This window comes from Dermochelys coriacea, chromosome 9 (assembly GCF_009764565.3).
Source record: "Dermochelys coriacea isolate rDerCor1 chromosome 9, rDerCor1.pri.v4, whole genome shotgun sequence".
In the NCBI taxonomy this organism is placed as follows: domain Eukaryota; kingdom Metazoa; phylum Chordata; order Testudines; family Dermochelyidae; genus Dermochelys; species Dermochelys coriacea.
Genome location: NC_050076.1, coordinates 91,089,347 through 91,106,929, shown reverse-complemented (window position 1 = coordinate 91,106,929; position 17,583 = coordinate 91,089,347). Strand labels below are relative to the sequence as shown.

General features: G+C 46.6%; 2 protein-coding genes and 1 non-coding gene across 4 annotated transcripts; 1 reads left to right on the top strand and 2 right to left on the bottom strand.

The window, feature by feature from the left end:
- Nucleotides 1-996: 996 nt before the first annotated feature.
- On the top strand, nt 997-3,945 carry SOWAHD (sosondowah ankyrin repeat domain family member D). 2 transcript variants are annotated; one of them, XM_038416763.2, is made up of 2 exons: nt 997-1,662; nt 2,141-3,945. In XM_038416763.2, the coding sequence occupies exons 1-2, from the start codon at nt 1,453-1,455 to the stop codon at nt 3,347-3,349; spliced, it is 1,419 nt and encodes a 472-aa protein (XP_038272691.1). In that variant the 5' UTR covers nt 997-1,452; the 3' UTR covers nt 3,350-3,945. The 2 variants fall into 2 exon arrangements, with proteins under 2 accessions (XP_038272691.1, XP_038272692.1); XM_038416764.2 differs by having other exon boundaries at nt 1,538-1,662; nt 2,145-3,945.
- Nucleotides 3,946-12,988: 9,043 nt separating this feature from the next.
- Nucleotides 12,989-17,226, bottom strand: RPL39 (ribosomal protein L39). Its single transcript, XM_038416248.2, has 3 exons — nt 17,073-17,226; nt 15,825-15,928; nt 12,989-13,358 (listed from the first exon to the last, which is right to left on the bottom strand). Exons 1-3 carry the CDS (start codon nt 17,073-17,075, stop codon nt 13,310-13,312), a joined length of 156 nt encoding a protein of 51 aa, XP_038272176.1. The 5' UTR covers nt 17,076-17,226; the 3' UTR covers nt 12,989-13,309.
- On the bottom strand, nt 13,937-14,068 carry LOC119861980. Its single transcript, XR_005295095.1, has one exon. It is a non-coding gene; the product is annotated as a small nucleolar RNA SNORA69 (small nucleolar RNA).
- Nucleotides 17,227-17,583: the final 357 nt, after the last annotated feature.

Genomic DNA, 17,583 nt, shown 5'->3' with positions numbered 1-17,583 from the left:
GAGTTGTCAAGCACCAGCCCAGAGCTGGGGCCTTCATTTATATTCCCTAGCTGGGGCTCATCAGACCCAGTCACTTGCTGCTGTCCAGCTGGGGTGGGTGAGTCCCAGCTACTCCCTGCTGGGCTCCTCCTCCGAACAGGGCTGGCCACTCTCTAGCCCATCTGACCCTTACTTGTTACAGACCATCCTTTTGCCTATGTTTGTACAGCACCTAGCCCAACGGGCTCATTAATAAGTCCTTGGCCATGGCCATGATTTCACCGGGGCACCGGAGAGAAGTTTCCCCTGTTCTGTTGTTCGCTTTTACCTTCCAGAAGTTAGCTGACTCCTGGACTGTCTGAGAGCAGCATGAGTGTGCCACAGCCTGGTCTCATTGTGTATGGCAGGCTCTGAGTCAAGAGCCAGCAGCCTGACGCTGCTGATGGTGGACATCCAGCTCTGCGTTAATCTGGAATTAAAAGGGGCAGTGACAGCTCTCTGGCGCGTGCATGGCTGCAGGCACTTCTAGCCCCTTGGAGAGGATGAGAGGTTACTGCCAATGGGACACTGTTGGCCACATTCAAGGTCTGCTTAATAAGGAGGCAAATTAACTGTCCCCCCCGATTATACATTTTGGATTGCTGGGGGACTTAAAATGGAAGCTGTAGCCCTCTGAATTTCCTGTGGTCTTTTTGCGTGTGCGTGTTTATAGCTGGGAGTGTCGCTTTGCTGCACAGAGTGCCAGTCAGAACTTCAAGGCAATGAAAGAAATAGGACTCAGGTCCTGCTGCTCCAAAAGCACAAGCCACTAGGACTTGAGTTAGAAGAATCTCCATTAGCTGCTAACAGTATAGAGCCTATGACACACACACAGTCAAGCAGTTCTGATTCCATCCCGCAGATGGCGGTCAATCAATCTTTCTCTGTCACTCTCACACACACAGCACGCCACACTTCATCACAGGGAGTTTCCATGGGAGGGGAAGTAGCTGCCTCGCACTGATCTTTAGAGTCTCTTTCAATGGAAGAACGAAGACATCCTCATTTAGAAGTTGCTCAGCACTTCCTAGAAATATTCAGCCTGTAGATTAGCCTAGCCCCTTCTGACCTACAGGTATCTCTAGCTCACTCAAACATACACTTCTCTCACTTTCATTCCTGTGCATTGCTAACTCCAGAGATATTGCACCATCAGGCTGTTTATGCTCGAGATGAATCCCTTAAAGTGCCTGCCCAACTGGTTTTACTAGCACCACTTCTTTTGGGGCCCACAGTGGTGCCTTCACAGGCTGAAGGCTTTAGGGCTGTGGCCAGTGCGTGTTTTTCTGCTCTCTTGGAAGTGGGTGCATTCGGTTTCACATCACCAATGGCCAAGGCTAATGCCAGGCGTGCAGCAGAAATGAAAAGTCACGTGCAGCAGCTTAATCTGTCTCAGTCAAAAAGGAGGACAAAGGTCCCGCCACAGCTTTTACTATGCAGCAAAACTTACTAGTGGCAACTTTCACACAAAGGAACTTGGCAAGGAGCAGGCTGGTGCGTTTGGAGAGGCGGCGAGAACCCACGGTAGAGGAGGAGGGGCCCTGCTGCTGGCAGCAGCCATCAAGGTGCCCAGCGAGAGGCAGGTTGGGAATACTGCCCACCCAGAGCTCTATTTCCCCACCCAGCACAGGAGCAATTAGAAAGGTAAGTGGCAGCCGTTCCAGTGAAAAAGTCACTGCCTGCTTTCAGCTTGAATGTACTGAGCTCTTTTTTTTTTTTTGGCTGCTGTTACCACTGATTTGTGTGTAGGAAGTAGGAAGTCAAACGGGTCCTGGATCTGCAGATCCAGCTGGCCAGTGGGTTGTAATGTTGCTATGTTATCATACAAGCCACCAAAATCTGGAGAGGAGAGAAAACACAGCCCCCGTCTGGGTACTTATTGAATCTTAAGAACCAGGGAGCAGATAGTTTGGAGAGGAGGGGCTAGGAGTGGGGAGAAATTGCTGTAGCGTCCCTTGGTAAATAAATGGCAGACAGTGAAGTCTTTGAAAATCAATGATCACCTGAATGGCGCGCTGCCTGCAGCCCAGAATCTGCTGCTGCTTGTAACTTATTTCACAACAAGTGCCTTCCCCCTGAGCACAGAAACTAAATGCTGGTTCCTCTTTGCAACATTTCTAAGGCAGACTCAGGAAGCTCTGCAGCCGGAGAGCTCTGGCGGGGAGACTGGCGTCAGAGTCTCAACGGGACAGGGAACCACTTCTCCACACCCCAGCAGCACGGAGAGCCTCGATCATGCCTTAAAGGGAGAGGAATGTCTCGCGGGGAGCAGATCTTGGGGATGGTGAAGCCTGCAGGAGACATCATGGCCAGGATGCAGAGGGAAGAGAGTCTGGAGGTATCAAAGGGCACTGAGCCACGTGTATTGCCAGAGGCCTCCCAGCCTCAAGCAGAAGCGCTTATTGACAGCCAGACGCCCAACCCCACAGTCCAGGTATTATCATCCTCTTCATCATCATCAGCAGCAGGGAACATGAATCTCTGCCAGTCACAGAAGAGGGACCTGACCAGGAGCCTGGGCTGGAGTAGTAGAGGTTCCGGTAACTGGGATGTGAGCTCTGATACGGCCAGGCTCTCCATAGGCCGGGGCAGCGCGCGGCGGAGGGGCCTGAAGGAGGTCCTGCTGCAGAGCAGTGGAGCCGAGCGAGCCATGTGGCTTGCAGCTGCTCAGAAGATAGCCAGCAGCAGCAGCCCTGCTGTGGGGATGCACCAAGAGCTGGAGCAGAAGTTGGAACAGAGCCCTGAGGACTTGTCCTTAGCCCTAGACCCCCTCGAGCATGAGTGGATGCTGACTGTGGCCCAGGGGGACCCTGAGAGCATCATGAGATTGCTAGACATGGATCCCAGTCTGCTGAACAGGAGAGATTTTGTGACAGGGTTCACTGCCCTCCACTGGCTGGCCAAGCATGGCCACCATGAGGCCCTGATCGAGATGATCACCTGTGCAGAGAAGAAGGGCTACCATGCAGATGTCAACATTCCCACAGCCAGTGGTGGGCTGACCCCCCTGCATCTGGCTGCCCTGCAGGGACACGAGATGGTCATCAAGGTGTTGGTGGGAGCCTACGGTGCCAACACGAGCCTGCGGGACCACAGCGGCCACAAAGCCTGGCAGTACCTGAAAGCAGGTGCCTCCAGGGAGCTGAAGGAGCTGTCAGGGGCTTTAGAGGAAGACCTGGCCCAGCTTGGGGTGTGGAACACCAACAACAACTGCAAGTCGTCCAGACAGGCTGGTGGCTCTGTTGCTGAACAGAGGACCCAGGTGTTCACCAGACTGCCATCCTTCAGGAGCATGTTCAGACAGGCACTTTCATTCTTCCAAGACCTTTAAATTGTCCTTTGTGGCTAAGACTCAGCTTGATGTTGCCTGTGAACTAGTTTTAAAGAGCAGCTTGGTTGGGGCTGGGGAGCAGGGAAGGAGAGCAGGGGATTGCAGTGGGATGACAAGGATTGGTACAGGAGACTTGCTGAGCCCGGACTAACAAATGGCCGCTGGTGCACTGAGATTACTCAAGAGCCATTGGCTAAGGCTTCTGAAAACCTGCGCAGGCTTGGGTCTTGCCCATAGATATTTGTGCACCACTCCCCTGGCAGGCCACTGTTTAGCAATTGTGCACACATAGCTAGGGGGCAGGATTTGCCCTGCAGTAACTATTCTGCTTGTACAATGGAAGTCTCTTACCAAAACATTTCTCCTGCTGCTGAACCTCTCCAGCATGAATGGAGACCCAGAAGTGCAGCCTGCCAACCCCAGCCCTCATGCAAGTGCCCCGCACTGGCCCCTTTACTCAGGTTTTGCACAGGTGGCCAGGACATGGTCCTAGAAGCAGAGCATCGGGATAAGCAGGCTCCTCTGCTTCGTTTACTTTGTTTCCCTGCCTGCTCCAGCACTGTAACTGAGAATGGCAATATGGCAAGAGGTGCTAGTTTACCTTTAAAAAAAGAAAAGGAGTACTTGTGGCACCTTAGAGACTAACAAATTTATTTGAGCATAAGCTTTCGTGAGTTACAGCTCACTTCATCGGATGCATTTGGTGGAAGTGAGCTGTAGCTCATGAAAGCTTATGCTCAAATAAATTTGTTAGTCTCTAAGGTGCCACAAGTACTCCTTTTCTTTTTGTGAATACAGACTAACACGGCTGCTACTCTAAAACCTGTCAGTTTACCTTTAGTTCTTCTGCTCTCACTGCTTACAGTGTCTCTCTGCCCAAAGGCACAAGTCACAGGATGGAGTGACAGAGGAAGTGAAGCCTTATGGTTAAAGCACACGACTGGATGGAGAACTTGGAGTCTATTTCTGGCTATGCAAAAGGCTTTTCACATGACTTTGGTCAAGGCACTTCATCTCTCTGATCCTCAGTTTCTTCTTTTGCAAATGAGGATAATGCCCCGTCCCTACTTCACAGTGAGGGTGTAAGATTAGAGTGATTGTTGTTTGCCGGGTGCTCGGAGGGCCTTGGACAGACAGCTAGCAGCGTGTCATTCCATATTCCACAGTGAGATGTCACAGAGGATTTGGACTTCAGGTGGGGAATAAGCAGCCGCTGAAACTCCAAAAACAAAAATCCTCTTTTCATTAAATGTCTCTGCTAAGGAAGAACACAGAGGAAAAAATACAGAAAACAGGTAATGCCACTAAACTACGTGTGCCTTCAAAATGCCCTGGAAAGTATCATGCGCATTTCTTTTCCTAGAAGCTATTTGCTGAATCAAATAAAGCTTAAGTCCCCAGTTTGACTCGGGTGGTGGAGCACAGAGAAAATGGTGGAGTGAGGAGGAGCAGCTTGTTTAAGCAGCTCTGGCACTTCCAAAGGAGGGACAGAACATGGAGAAAAGGACGGGCGCTAGACATCTTCTCTGCACCTGGGTTTAAAGATTTTAAACTAATAAATGGAGCCCTGGGTGGGAGGGAAAGGGGGCCAGATTAGGTGGAAGTTAGTGTAGGTGGGTTCCATGCAGAGGAAAGGAACTTAGATCAGATTCCCAAAGGAAAGAGGAGCTGGTCACACATTGTTCTGAGAAATGGTAAGAGATAAGAACAACAAATAAACTAAGGTACAGCTACAGCGGCATGCGGTGAAGTGACACTCCAGAGAGACAAAGAAAGAAGGGAGTGGTTACTAATCCCTCTTTCTAATGTATCACTGCTCAGATTTGTAAGTATTAAAAAGGTAAATCCAATTCTACTCACCTGTCTGAAGTGTATGTTATTCATCAGAAAAATGGAACTTTGCCCAACTTGTTTTAAGTTTTGGGGCGGCCTCAGAATGTCCTAAATCATAGAATCATAGAATCATAGAATATCAGGGTTGGAAGGGACCCCAGAAGGTCATCTAGTCCAACCCCCTGCTCAAAGCAGGACCAAGTCCCAGTTAAATCATCCCAGCCAGGGCTTTGTCAAGCCTGACCTTAAAAACCTCTAAGGAAGGAGATTCTACCACCTCCCTAGGTAACGCATTCCAGTGTTTCACCACCCTCTTAGTGAAAAAGTTTTTCCTAATATCCAATCTAAACCTCCCCCATTGCAACTTGAGACCATTACTCCTCGTTCTGTCATCTGCTACCATTGAGAACAGTCTAGAGCCATCCTCTTTGAAACCCCCTTTCAGGTAGTTGAAAGCAGCTATCAAATCCCCCCTCATTCTTCTCTTCTGCAGACTAAACAATCCCAGCTCCCTCAGCCTCTCCTCATAAGTCATGTGCTCTAGACCCCTAATCATTTTCGTTGCCCTTCGTTGTACTCTTTCCAATTTATCCACATCCTTCCTGTAGTGTGGGGCCCAAAACTGGACACAGTACTCCAGATGAGGCCTCACCAGTGTCGAATAGAGGGGAACGATCACGTCCCTCGATCTGCTCGCTATGCCCCTACTTATACATCCCAAAATGCCATTGGCCTTCTTGGCAACAAGGGCACACTGCTGACTCATATCCAGCTTCTCGTCCACTGTCACCCCTAGGTCCTTTTCCGCAGAACTGCTGCCGAGCCATTCGGTCCCTAGTCTGTAGCGGTGCATTGGATTCTTCCATCCTAAGTGCAGGACCCTGCACTTATCCTTATTGAACCTCATTAGATTTCTTTTGGCCCAATCCTCCAATTTGTCTAGGTCCTTCTGTATCCTATCCCTCCCCTCCAGCGTATCTACCACTCCTCCCAGTTTAGTATCATCCGCAAATTTGCTGAGAGTGCAATCCACACCATCCTCCAGGTCATTTATGAAGATATTGAACAAAACGGGCCCCAGGACCGACCCCTGGGGCACTCCACTTGACACCGGCTGCCAACTAGACATGGAGCCATTGATCACTACCCGTTGAGCCCGACAATCTAGCCAGCTTTCTACCCACCTTATAGTGCATTCATCCAGCCCATACTTCCTTAACTTGCTGACAAGAATGCTGTGGGAGACCGTGTCAAAAGCTTTGCTAAAGTCAAGAAACAATACATCCACTGCTTTCCCTTCATCCACAGAACCAGTAATCTCATCATAAAAGGCGATTAGATTAGTCAGGCATGACCTTCCCTTGGTGAATCCATGCTGACTGTTCCTGATCACTTTCCTCTCCTCTAAGTGCTTCAGGATTGATTCTTTGAGGACCTGCTCCATGATTTTTCCAGGGACTGAGGTGAGGCTGACTGGCCTGTAGTTCCCAGGATCCTCCTTCTTCCCTTTTTTAAAGATGGGCACTACATTAGCCTTTTTCCAGTCATCCGGGACTTCCCCCGTTCGCCACGAGTTTTCAAAGATAATGGCCAAGGGCTCTGCAATCACAGCCGCCAATTCCTTCAGCACTCTCGGATGCAATTCGTCCGGCCCCATGGACTTGTGCACGTCCAGCTTTTCTAAATAGTCCCTAACCACCTCTATCTCTACAGAGGGCTGGCCATCTCTTCCCCATTTTGTGTTGCCCAGCACAGCAGTCTGGGAGCTGACCTTGTTAGTGAAAACAGAGGCAAAAAAAGCATTGAGTACATTAGCTTTTTCCACATCCTCTGTCACTAGCTTGCCTCCCTCATTCAGTAAGGGGCCCACACTTTCCTTGGCTTTCTTCTTGTTGCCAACATACCTGAAGAAACCCTTCTTGTTACTCTTGACATCTCTTGCTAGCTGCAGCTCCAGGTGCGATTTGGCCCTCCTGATATCTAAAACGAACAGCTGCCCCAGCCTCGCTTTCACACAGAATCAGATCTTTTTTAACTGTCCCATTTATTTATTGTGTGGTTCTGCTTTGAGAAATGACTGTAAAATGGCCTCTGGAGTGTCATGCTCATCTTCTCTAGACTCCATTTATAAGGGAAAATGATGTTTTCCCTCTAACTACCAGCCCTGGAAATATAAGAGGGGCTCTGAGACTCAAGCTAGTTTCTTTCCTTGCTGTGCATCATCACCAGTAATAAAGATCCTACAGGCCAAATTAGGCCTGCAGTGATACCTTGGCAATAGACTTCAGTGAGATTGCACCGATATAACTGATTAGGACTATGTAAACAACAACTGATGATGTGAAATAGAATCCAGCTGACTCCTAGTTGAGTTGGGACTGCAGGGTTAATAAAAATAAAGACTTAGTTTAGCAGTTAGGATACGTAATGGACACTGAAAATCGATTTATTTAGGTAAGGCCTGATCTATTCAATGGCTTTTTTGTACTGCTTTAACTCTATTGGTTTAGAAACAAAGATATAGTACAGGGGAATAAATTATACAAGGAGAAAATGCCTTTATATCAATATAACTGTGTCCACACTGGGGGGCTGTACGGATCTAACTAGAACTGCTTCTAAACTGATCTAGTTAAATCAGTATGAACACTCTGTATACACCAGCCTTAAGAAGGTGCCACTTTTCCATAATCCCTTTTCACAGCAGAACTAGATTTTATTTATATTAAATCAGGGATCTCAAACTCAAATCCCCACGAGGGCCACATGAGGACTAGTACATTGGCCTGAGGGCCGCATCACTGAAACCTTTTCATACAACGATACAAAAGTATAGTCAAAAATGAAAAAAATTAAGAGTAATATAGTATGCTATTAAAAGTCTCTGCTAAGGAAGACTTTAATTAATTAATATTAAAATGTATTAACTTTTTACAAATTATAATGTGAATAGGGGTTTTAATAAAATATAAACAGCTCTAACTATTCCTTATGTGGTCAGAGGGGAGCTTGGCTCCTATGGTGGGCTGCAGGACGGCCCGCGGGCCACGTGTTTAAGACCCCTGTATTAAATACTGAAACTCAAATGACAATTGAAAAAGTTAGTCCAAAACTGACTGAAAATCAAATTAAATGATTTCTAGCACAGGGTCTCTCTCCTGCAGCTACAGAAAAACGTGAAGTCATGGGGTTTTCCCATTTTTTCACTGGTCTGAGCCTTGATTCTGCTCCCAGAGAGCTAGCCATTGACTTCAAAGAGAGCAAGAACATGGACCCATTTACTATCAGTGATATTACTACATGCCAACACAGTTGAGCCTTTAAACTGATGCTATAATTACAAGTTCCTGAGAAGAAGGAACTCTTTCAACTTACAATACCCCCATTCCCATTGTTTACAGTGCTTACGCAGAATCCCACGTCACAGCTAACAATCCCATGCCCTCTCACCTCAGCTGCACGTTTTTATACCTGCAGAGGAAGTCACATTAAAAAATATTTATAAAACAAAATATCCCCACGTATTTTATCAACAGCGCTTTTGTGTACTAAACCCAACTAGTCTAATTTACTCTGCATTTCACTCGGCACAGATAATGGGAACAGACTGCTCAGTTCCTACTCCACTTAGGCAAAGATTTCCAAAGTTGCCTAGGGGACTTGGACACCTGATTTCCATTACAATTTGGGTCTTGGGCATCCAAATTCCTTGAGCATCCTTAAAAACCTCAGCCCTGATTTCCTGGTGCATTAGCACATTTTTGCGAAGTCTGGGTTCCCAGGGCTGCAGAGGGACACTTATTTAACTGAACTATGATTTATGTTGCTATATGCAGAAGAGCCTCAGTCCTGGACCAGAACCCCATTGGGTTAGGCTTGGTATAAACTGCCAGTCCCTGTCCCTAAGAGCTTTCAATCTAACTGAAAAGAGAAAAAAGCAAATGGCCACTGAAATACTAATCATTTAAAATACAGAAATAGCCCTGTTAGCTGAGATTCTGTGCAAGCTTGTTTTCACCAAACCCCAGTTTGGACCTAAATATGTCTGGACATTGTCCCTTTAAGGTAGGGTTTGAATCAAAAGGAAGATTTGGTGGGGCAATGTTTTAAAAACAATTATAAGAGTTATTTTCCCAAGGAAAAAGCAGCTCCCTGCTGAAAGTTGCCACTGTCTGAATAAAATAGCACAATAACAGTAGTAGAATCATAGAATTGGAAGGGACCAGTCCAGTCCAGTCCCCCACACTGAGGGCAGGACTAAGTATTATCTAGACAATTATCTAATAATAGTTGTACAACAAAAAATCATTTTAACCGATTGCCTGGACCAGCATTGCCACAAATACCTTCTGAAAGGATTGTCTAGTGACTGGTTTCATCCCAGCCCTGACCCTCATGATGGGGAGCAACTTTGTCAGCAGCCTATCCTGGTAGGTATAATTGGTTTGATCACTCCTGCCCAGGTTAAGGAAAGGAAGCAAACAAGAAAGGAGGGGGTGAGATTGATGGATCTAACAGGGTTGGTTTTCAGCCTTCCTCAGTGCTGTATCTTCTAAACGCCTGCAGCCTCAAACAGCAGGTCTCTTCCTCAGTGGTTGTATTTGTGGAGAGAGAAAAAATTCAAGATTCACAAAAACTTTTGGATTAAAAAAACAAAACAAAACAAAACAAAACACAAGGAAAGCTTATGAGAGATTCTGGTGGATCAAGCTTTCAGACACAGGGCTCCTGGAGGACCTCTGAGCATAAGAAAGCTCCTTTTAAAAAAATTGGAGTGAGACTACTTGCAGCACATGGTCTCCAGTTAGATTTGAAGCATTTAAATCATCTTTATTAATGCTTTGTGCTCATCTTCTGTTGCAGACTTATCCTCCTCGCTCAATGATGCAGAAATTAGACTTCTATTACACATCCCCAGGAAGGGCTGCTGGAAGATCAAATATTACTGATGTGTCCTAAGCCTGTTACCGAACACTTGCCCAAAGGGTCTCACTAGACATTTTTTGGTGGCCTCAGAGTGCAGCCACCAACTCTTGCTGGTGGCCACCCTGACAATTTTTCCTAAAATACTTAATTAACTTTAGGCAAAACAAATCAATATGCACACAGACACGTCCAAATGATTGTAATTTTTTATGTAGGCTTTTATTGCACTCAGTACAAATAATGTACAAATAATTTTGTCTCTATTAGTTACTAGGCCTAAACAAAATAGAACCAAATAATGCTCTTTGTATGTTATGACAGGGTCAGGCCAGATGGCTACAGGAGAGTAATAGAAGGCAGATATATTAGCCCCAGGTTAAATAGGTCCCTTTTTCCTGGGTAAGGTAACAGGGAAGGTTCCAGAACAATCAGGAACCTTCTGGAGACAATTAAGATGACAGGCTGATTAGAACACCTGCAGCCAATCAAGAAGCTGGTAGAATCAATTAAGGCAGGCTAATCGGCACACCTGGGTTTTAAAAGGAGCTCATTTCAGTTTGTGGTGTGTGTGTAAGGAGCTGGGAGCAAGAGGCGCTAGGAGCCGAGACTGAGAACGTGTACTGTTGGAGGACTGAGGAGTACAAGCATTATCAGACACCAGGAGGAAGGTCCTATGGTGAGGATAAAGAAGGTGTTGGGAGGAGGCCATGGGGAAGTAGCCCAGAGAGTTGTAGCTGTCGCACAGCTGTTCCAGGAGATACTCTAGACAGCTGCATTCCACAGGGCCCCGGGCTGGAACCCGGAGAAGAGGGCAGGCCCCGGTTCCCCCCAAACCTCCCAACTCCTGGTCACACACAGGAGTCGTCGACCTGGACTGTGGGTTCATGAAAACGGCCAAACTGAGGACTGCTGTGAAGGTCCAAGGTGAGCAAATCCACCAATAAGTACAAGACCCACCAAGGTAGAGGAGGAACTTTGTCACAATATTCTTGTCTTTTTTTGTTGTTTCTTTGGCTTTTTTATTTTTTTTTTTAAAAAGATTTGCTAGCTAGTAGGTCTGTTTCTGTGAAAAGTGATATTTGTATGTTTGTCAACACTGCTTTTTCCCGCCCCCAGTCACTGCCCAGGAGGCTGTGGCCACACAAAAAGCCCCAGGTGGCTGCATGCAACCATGGTGACCACAATTGAGAAATGCTGCACTAGCCTCACTTGCCTTTGGTAACTAGGATTTCCAAAATGCCTTTGGCGAGAGAGATAATTGTGCAAGGCCCAACAAGCTGCCGTAAGTAAATTATGTGATCTAGCTCAGCACATGCTGCACCCTCACTGCCTATGAACGCCAGTAAAAAAAGATCAGCTCCACCTATTTATCTTCTTAAAAATTGACAGTCTCTCTCCTGGTCCCGCAGGGCCTGGTGATAAAGGCTTAAAGCTTCCCCAGGATGTGGTGTGCTGACACCAGGGAACTGAGTTTCAACTAAAGTCCCTTAGAAGGGACAGCAATTACAGCTCACTCTTCTGCTCCATTCAGCACCAAGCTAGCTTGGTCTTAGCCGTATCAGTAAAACCAGAGTTATTTTCAGGTAACCAGAATGTATACATCAGACCCAACATGGTGGAGAGCAGGGGATCAAGACAGGGCTCAGTTCCCCTTGATACCCAGTCAGTGTGATCTTGAGCAAATCACCTTGCTTTGGAACCCTGTTTCAGTTACCCCCCAACAAGAAAGATCTTTGTAGATGTTCCCTCTTTGCATGCAAGGTGCCATGTAATTGCATCATCATCTAGTTAAGGGTCTGGAGAATGCAGGTATTACTGATGACTTAACCAATTATATTCCCAAACTCTATTCCTCCCCACCTCCACAGAGCAACCTTCCTAATCAATTTGTTTTATTAGTTGTAACTAGAAGCATTAATCATTCAATTGTGCTGATAACTGATTAGAAGTGGGAAGAGGAGATAGTCTTCAGTGTTTAGATGTCACTTAGAACCCTAACTGGAAAGATTTTCACCTCCAGTCATCCCCAATATCTGACTTTTTATACCCCTTCAAAATCTTGTGTGGCTACCTAAATGCAAGTTTCCAAAATTAAATCTGGCTATTTGGGAATAATAAACTGACTAGGCAAGGTTTTCCTAATGCATCACTTTTGGATCTGCAACATAAAACGATTTCTGCACCACAGCTGAATGTGAAGTTGTGGCCAATGCATGTGGATTGCTCTATGCTTCATTTTTGCAATATACATTGCTTGTGCTTTTGGAGAATATACACCATCCCAGTCACTGCAAAAGAACTTGGGGCAAGATTTTTAAAGATACTTAGGAATCTGAAGATGCAGACAGGTGCTTAAATACCTTTGAAAAATCTGGCCCTTGGTGTACAAAAGGGTTATCAGAATAAAGCAAACCAACTAGGCAGACTGTTAAATAGTAGCAAGATGTCAGAGATAAGATGAATACAGCAATTTATGAGCACTAAGACAATATAGGATGGCGTGTCCCGGTAACTAGGGATTTTCCAGTTTGCTTTAGACGGGTTTGATTATTTTACTTATTCATGTAGAGTCCTTTGCACATTCTACATGAGTGTGACCCTCACTAGTTCAGCCACCTCTTTCTCAGTAGAGATTGACATTTTAAGTAAAGGCAAGTTCATATTTCTAAATCACATCCCAACTTTGGTTGTTAATGTATAATTATGGCAAAAGGGAGATACTAGTTTGGTCTGCTTGTTTCAAATAGTACAGATAAGAGACTGGGATGGCAGGATCTTTTCTCATACACTGATAAATGCTCACATTAATTTCAGTCTTTATTCTCCAGATTACCCACCCATCTCAAGCAACAGGTAATAAATTCAGCCAGAACCATTCACTCAAAGGATCAATAATGCTCATTTTTATTAACAAACCAGCAAAGTGACAATACAAATTAAATCAATAATTTGAGCACAGAAATAAAGAACACTAATTGAACAGTCTTCATTTTTCAGTTATAGTATTCTAAAGAGTCTATTAAAGTTATCTTTCAAGACTGCAGTTTAGTTTGGTTTTTAGGAGTGCGGGGGGAGAGAGGGAAGAACAACAAGATTCAACACTCCAAAATGGGTCAGTGATGATTTTTGTAGCAATGTGTATTTCAGGGCTTGAGGCAGGAGAGATGCATGTGTCATTAGAGTTCCCATTAGAGCAGCTCTTTACAAGCCCAGCTTGGTCCTTCTCCAATGTCTCCTTTTAGAGTTGTACCTAAAACAAAAGCAGCACACTTAATAAGCAAGGCACACTTGACAGTCTGTAACGCAGACCACAATCACAGTCAGAATTAACCCACTAGTAAGGAGCGGGAATCTCTTGTAAAGGTTTAATTGGGAATCTGTCAATTAATTATGTCAAAAGAAAATTACTTCATATTCTTTTTTAAACTATTTTCCATATGTACTTGGTTTCCTTTTTCACTGGGTATATGAACCCCTATTGGTATAATAATATCAGCAGCTTTAAAAAAAAAGGTAAAAGTTCCCAGAAGCAAACTTATCTAGAGACAGCAGCACTGAGCATGGACATACACTGTGCCACTTTTAGAAGAGAAGACAGTCACAGATAGCCTAGAATTCATGAGTTCAGTGCTGGCAGTAAAGAACTGGCTAGCTCTTAAAACATCACCACAAGTACCATTTTTACCAGAAGAAAACATTCACATTCCCAACAGAAGTGGAATCCGAGAACACAAGAGCAGTGCATTGCAGCGTGGAAAAGCACTTTCCCAGGGAAATCCACTAAAGCATTCATTCAAAACCTGCATAATTGAAGATAATAAATGTCATACTTGTACGTGTTAATGATTAGTGGTTTCACCAATGCATAGGTGAAATCAAAGGCAATATTAACAGAGTTACTCTCAGCAGGAAAATGGCAGTACTCCCACAGAATGAAGCACTGTAATTGCAGCCTGCTTTATCAAATACTTTGGCCAGAAAACTTTTGCTTTTGGTGCATTAAGTGTTGGAAGACAAAATGCACTTTAGTAATACTAATGCTCAATATGCCTAGAACACAGCTATATAGGTACTATTCCCCTTTTACAAATGGGTAAACCAAGGCACAGAGCAAAATGACTTTTCTAAAAAGAGAGAGCAAATTAGCTGTAGTGACAACAATAGAACCTAGCAATCCTGATTCCCAGCCTCCTACTTTAACCACTAGCTACGCTCACTCAGAGAAAAAAGGGGATCCAGCAGTGGAAAAAATAAAAGTAAAATAAAGAAATATACATATACAGATGAACTGAAGGAGTTTTTCCTGCAAGAACTCTGTACTTCACCTGCAGCAGTTGACAATATAAACAAATCTAAGGCACTTTAAGAAAAAGTGCAACAACTCTTGGTGGGCATAAGTTTTATTTATAATGAAGGTTAAGATTTTGTCATGGTTATTTTTAGTAAAAGTCACAGCACGGTTATGGGCAATTTTAGGGGGGGCCACCCTTAATTCTGCGCTGCCTTCAGAGCTGGGTGGCCAGAGAGTGGCGGCTGCTGACTGAGGCCCCAGCTCTGCAAGCAGCATTGCAGAAGTAAGGGTGGCAATGCCATATCAGGCCATCCTTACTTCTGCATTGTTGCTGGCACTGCTCTGCCTTCAACTGCCGCTCTCCAGCTGCCCAGCTCTGAGGGCAGTGCCGCTACCAGCAACAGCGCAGAAGTAAGGGTAGCAGAACCGCAACCCCCCCTTACAATAACCTTGCAACCCCTCTCCCCTACAACTCCTTTTTGGATCAGGACCCCTACAATTACAACACTGTGAAATTTCAGATTGAAATAGCTGAAAGCATGAAATTTATGATTTTTTTAAATCCTATGACTATGAATTTGAACAAAAATTCACAGGAGCTCATGACCTGTGACTTTACTAAAAAAATAACGGCAGGGGGCCCTCCCCGCAGGGCTGGGGGGCGCACAAACCTGGCTCCAGTGGCCGTAGCCACTGGGGTAGCAGGGGGGCACACAGTCCCAGCTCCAGCTGCAGGGGGTGGTGGAGTGCGCATGGCCCCAGCCGAAGCCGCGGGCGTGCGTGCGCACACACGTTCGCACAGTCCCGGCTCCAACAGCAGCCATAGGAGAGGGACTCACAATCCCAGCTCCAGCTAAAGAAGTCACAGATGTCTGGTAAAACTGGTAAATGTCATAGAATCTGTGACTGATGTGACCTCCATGACTAAACTGTATCCTTATTTATAATTTAGCACAAGCAAGTACCAACATGCAATAAATCTGTGGACAAAAGCAAGTACAGTATTTCAGTCTACATATGCATTCTGGTAATTATTTGTGGTTACAAATCCTCCAAATGTTATGTATTAGCCCATACCATACGCTGACCTTCAATGAAGGAAATTCTTTAGTAGTAAGTTTCCCCAGACACTGTATTCCAGGAACAGGGGATGGCTGCCGAGAGTAATCACAGAGGGTTTTTCCTCACAACACATCCATGAGTACAAGATTCTTCAATCCACCTGCCACTACTCATAATGTAGATGGAGCGTGTATAACTAGGTACTTTGGTCAGTACATCTGTCAGTAACGGATCTTCACATTCCCAAGCAACACACAGCTCTCCGTGCCAGCAGAAGTGTGTAATGCAGACATGATCTACATATATTTTTTGATCGGGGGGGCAGCAAGCTGTGAACTCTCAGAAACCAATAGCTGTTTTTACCTGATCTTATTGCCAGTTTTCATGCGTATCCACTGTGGGATGGGCCGGTTCTGTTTTTGCTTCTTGGCAAGGAATCGCTTGATCTTGAATGTCTTGTGGGACGACTGAGGATGAAAAGATAAAAGAAAGACATTGGAGACACTCTCCCCTATAAGAAGTTGCATTCAGAGACCTCCCTACAGATGCCACCTAAGCCTGTGAGAACTTGCCTACACACAGAAGTATCAGTGGTAACTAAACTAAAGGGGCAAGGTTGAACAGATTGAGATAAACTGGTGCAACTGTGTGCATAGGGACACACTGCATCAGTTTCTCCCTATTCAAAGCTGCACCAGTTTAGTTAAATAGATTTAGTCTCACACTTAAACTAGTAAAAAGAAAAGGAGTACTTGTGGCACCTTAGAGACTAACAAATTTATTAGAGCATAAGCTTTCGTGAGCTACAGCTCACTTCATTGGATGCATCGGATGAAGTGAGCTGTAGCTCACGAAAGCTTATGCTCTAATAAATTTGTTAGTCTCTAAGGTGCCACAAGTACTCCTTTTCTTTTTGCGAATACAGACTAACACAGCTGCTACTCTGAAACCATGGAGCTGACTGTGATCTCAGAGGGAGGGAGCAGCAGTACTTAAAAGGTTAAGGGGGACACAACAACCTGATTCCATTCCAGAGCTCAGTGGGCATCACGAACAGGAAAGACCACCAATCCTGGCTCCAACGCGACCAAATGTCCCGGGGGGCTCTGTACAGGACAGGGAGCGCTCAACCCCCCTGCCTCCCAGGAATCAAGGCCACGTGTATTAGCCTAGCGCTCCTCCACCAGCCAGCCTCCTTCCCCTACTGAGCTGGGCGGGGGGGCTCCGCATGGCCCAGCCATGGGCCCCAATCCCCGGACCCATCCCCGCAGCAGCGGGGTGCAGGAGCGCGCCCAGGACATGGTGTGGCAGCACCGGGCCCCAGGCCCTGGGGCGCTGCGGGCGGGACAGTCCCTCCCAACCCCCACCGGGGGCCTCGCTCGCCGGCCTAAGCCTCCCGCCAGGAACCCGCGCGGGCGATTCGTGGCTGCCCCGGCTAGGAGCTGAGCCGGGAAGGGGGCGCCTCCTGTCCCAGACGCCCCCCGCCCTCCAAGCCTGCCCCACCCCCCGATTCCACGCGGGGAGAGCCGGGGGGGGGGGCCCGCAGGCCCGGGCCCCGGTGCCGGGCGCGGATCCGCCCGCGCGGCAGCGGATGGGGCTGGATTGTCTCACCATGGTGCGGAGCGCCGAGTCGGTCACCCCAATGGCGGCGCAGGAAAGGAACGGGCGGGGCTAGAGAGCAAGGGGTGATGGGGCGGCGGCCGCAGGAACAGCGACACCCAGCGCCTCCCCGGGACCACTGCAGCCTCGTCCCTCGCCCTGACGCCCCGCGCCTGCTGCGTGTTAAAGAGGCGGCGCCTAAGGTGGAGGATGCCAAGCTCTCCGGGCGGCCACAGCTGCTGAGCCGCCCGCTGTAACCCGCCCCGCAGACCGAGCCCATCTGTCGTGTTCCAACCATCCCCTTCCCACAAGCTGATTACTCTCAGTGTTGTTATGGTAGGACCTACCCAACTTAAGGGGACAAGGCTTTAATGTATTCTTGTTGATTCTTGAGTAAATCTTTTGTCTTCTTAAAATACAAGAGAATTTGCCATCAAAACCCTGCTTTTTTGTGGAAATGAAAAAAGCGATACATTGGCAGTTTTTAAAAAGTTTGCCTTACCCAGTTGTCATTCCATTGTGA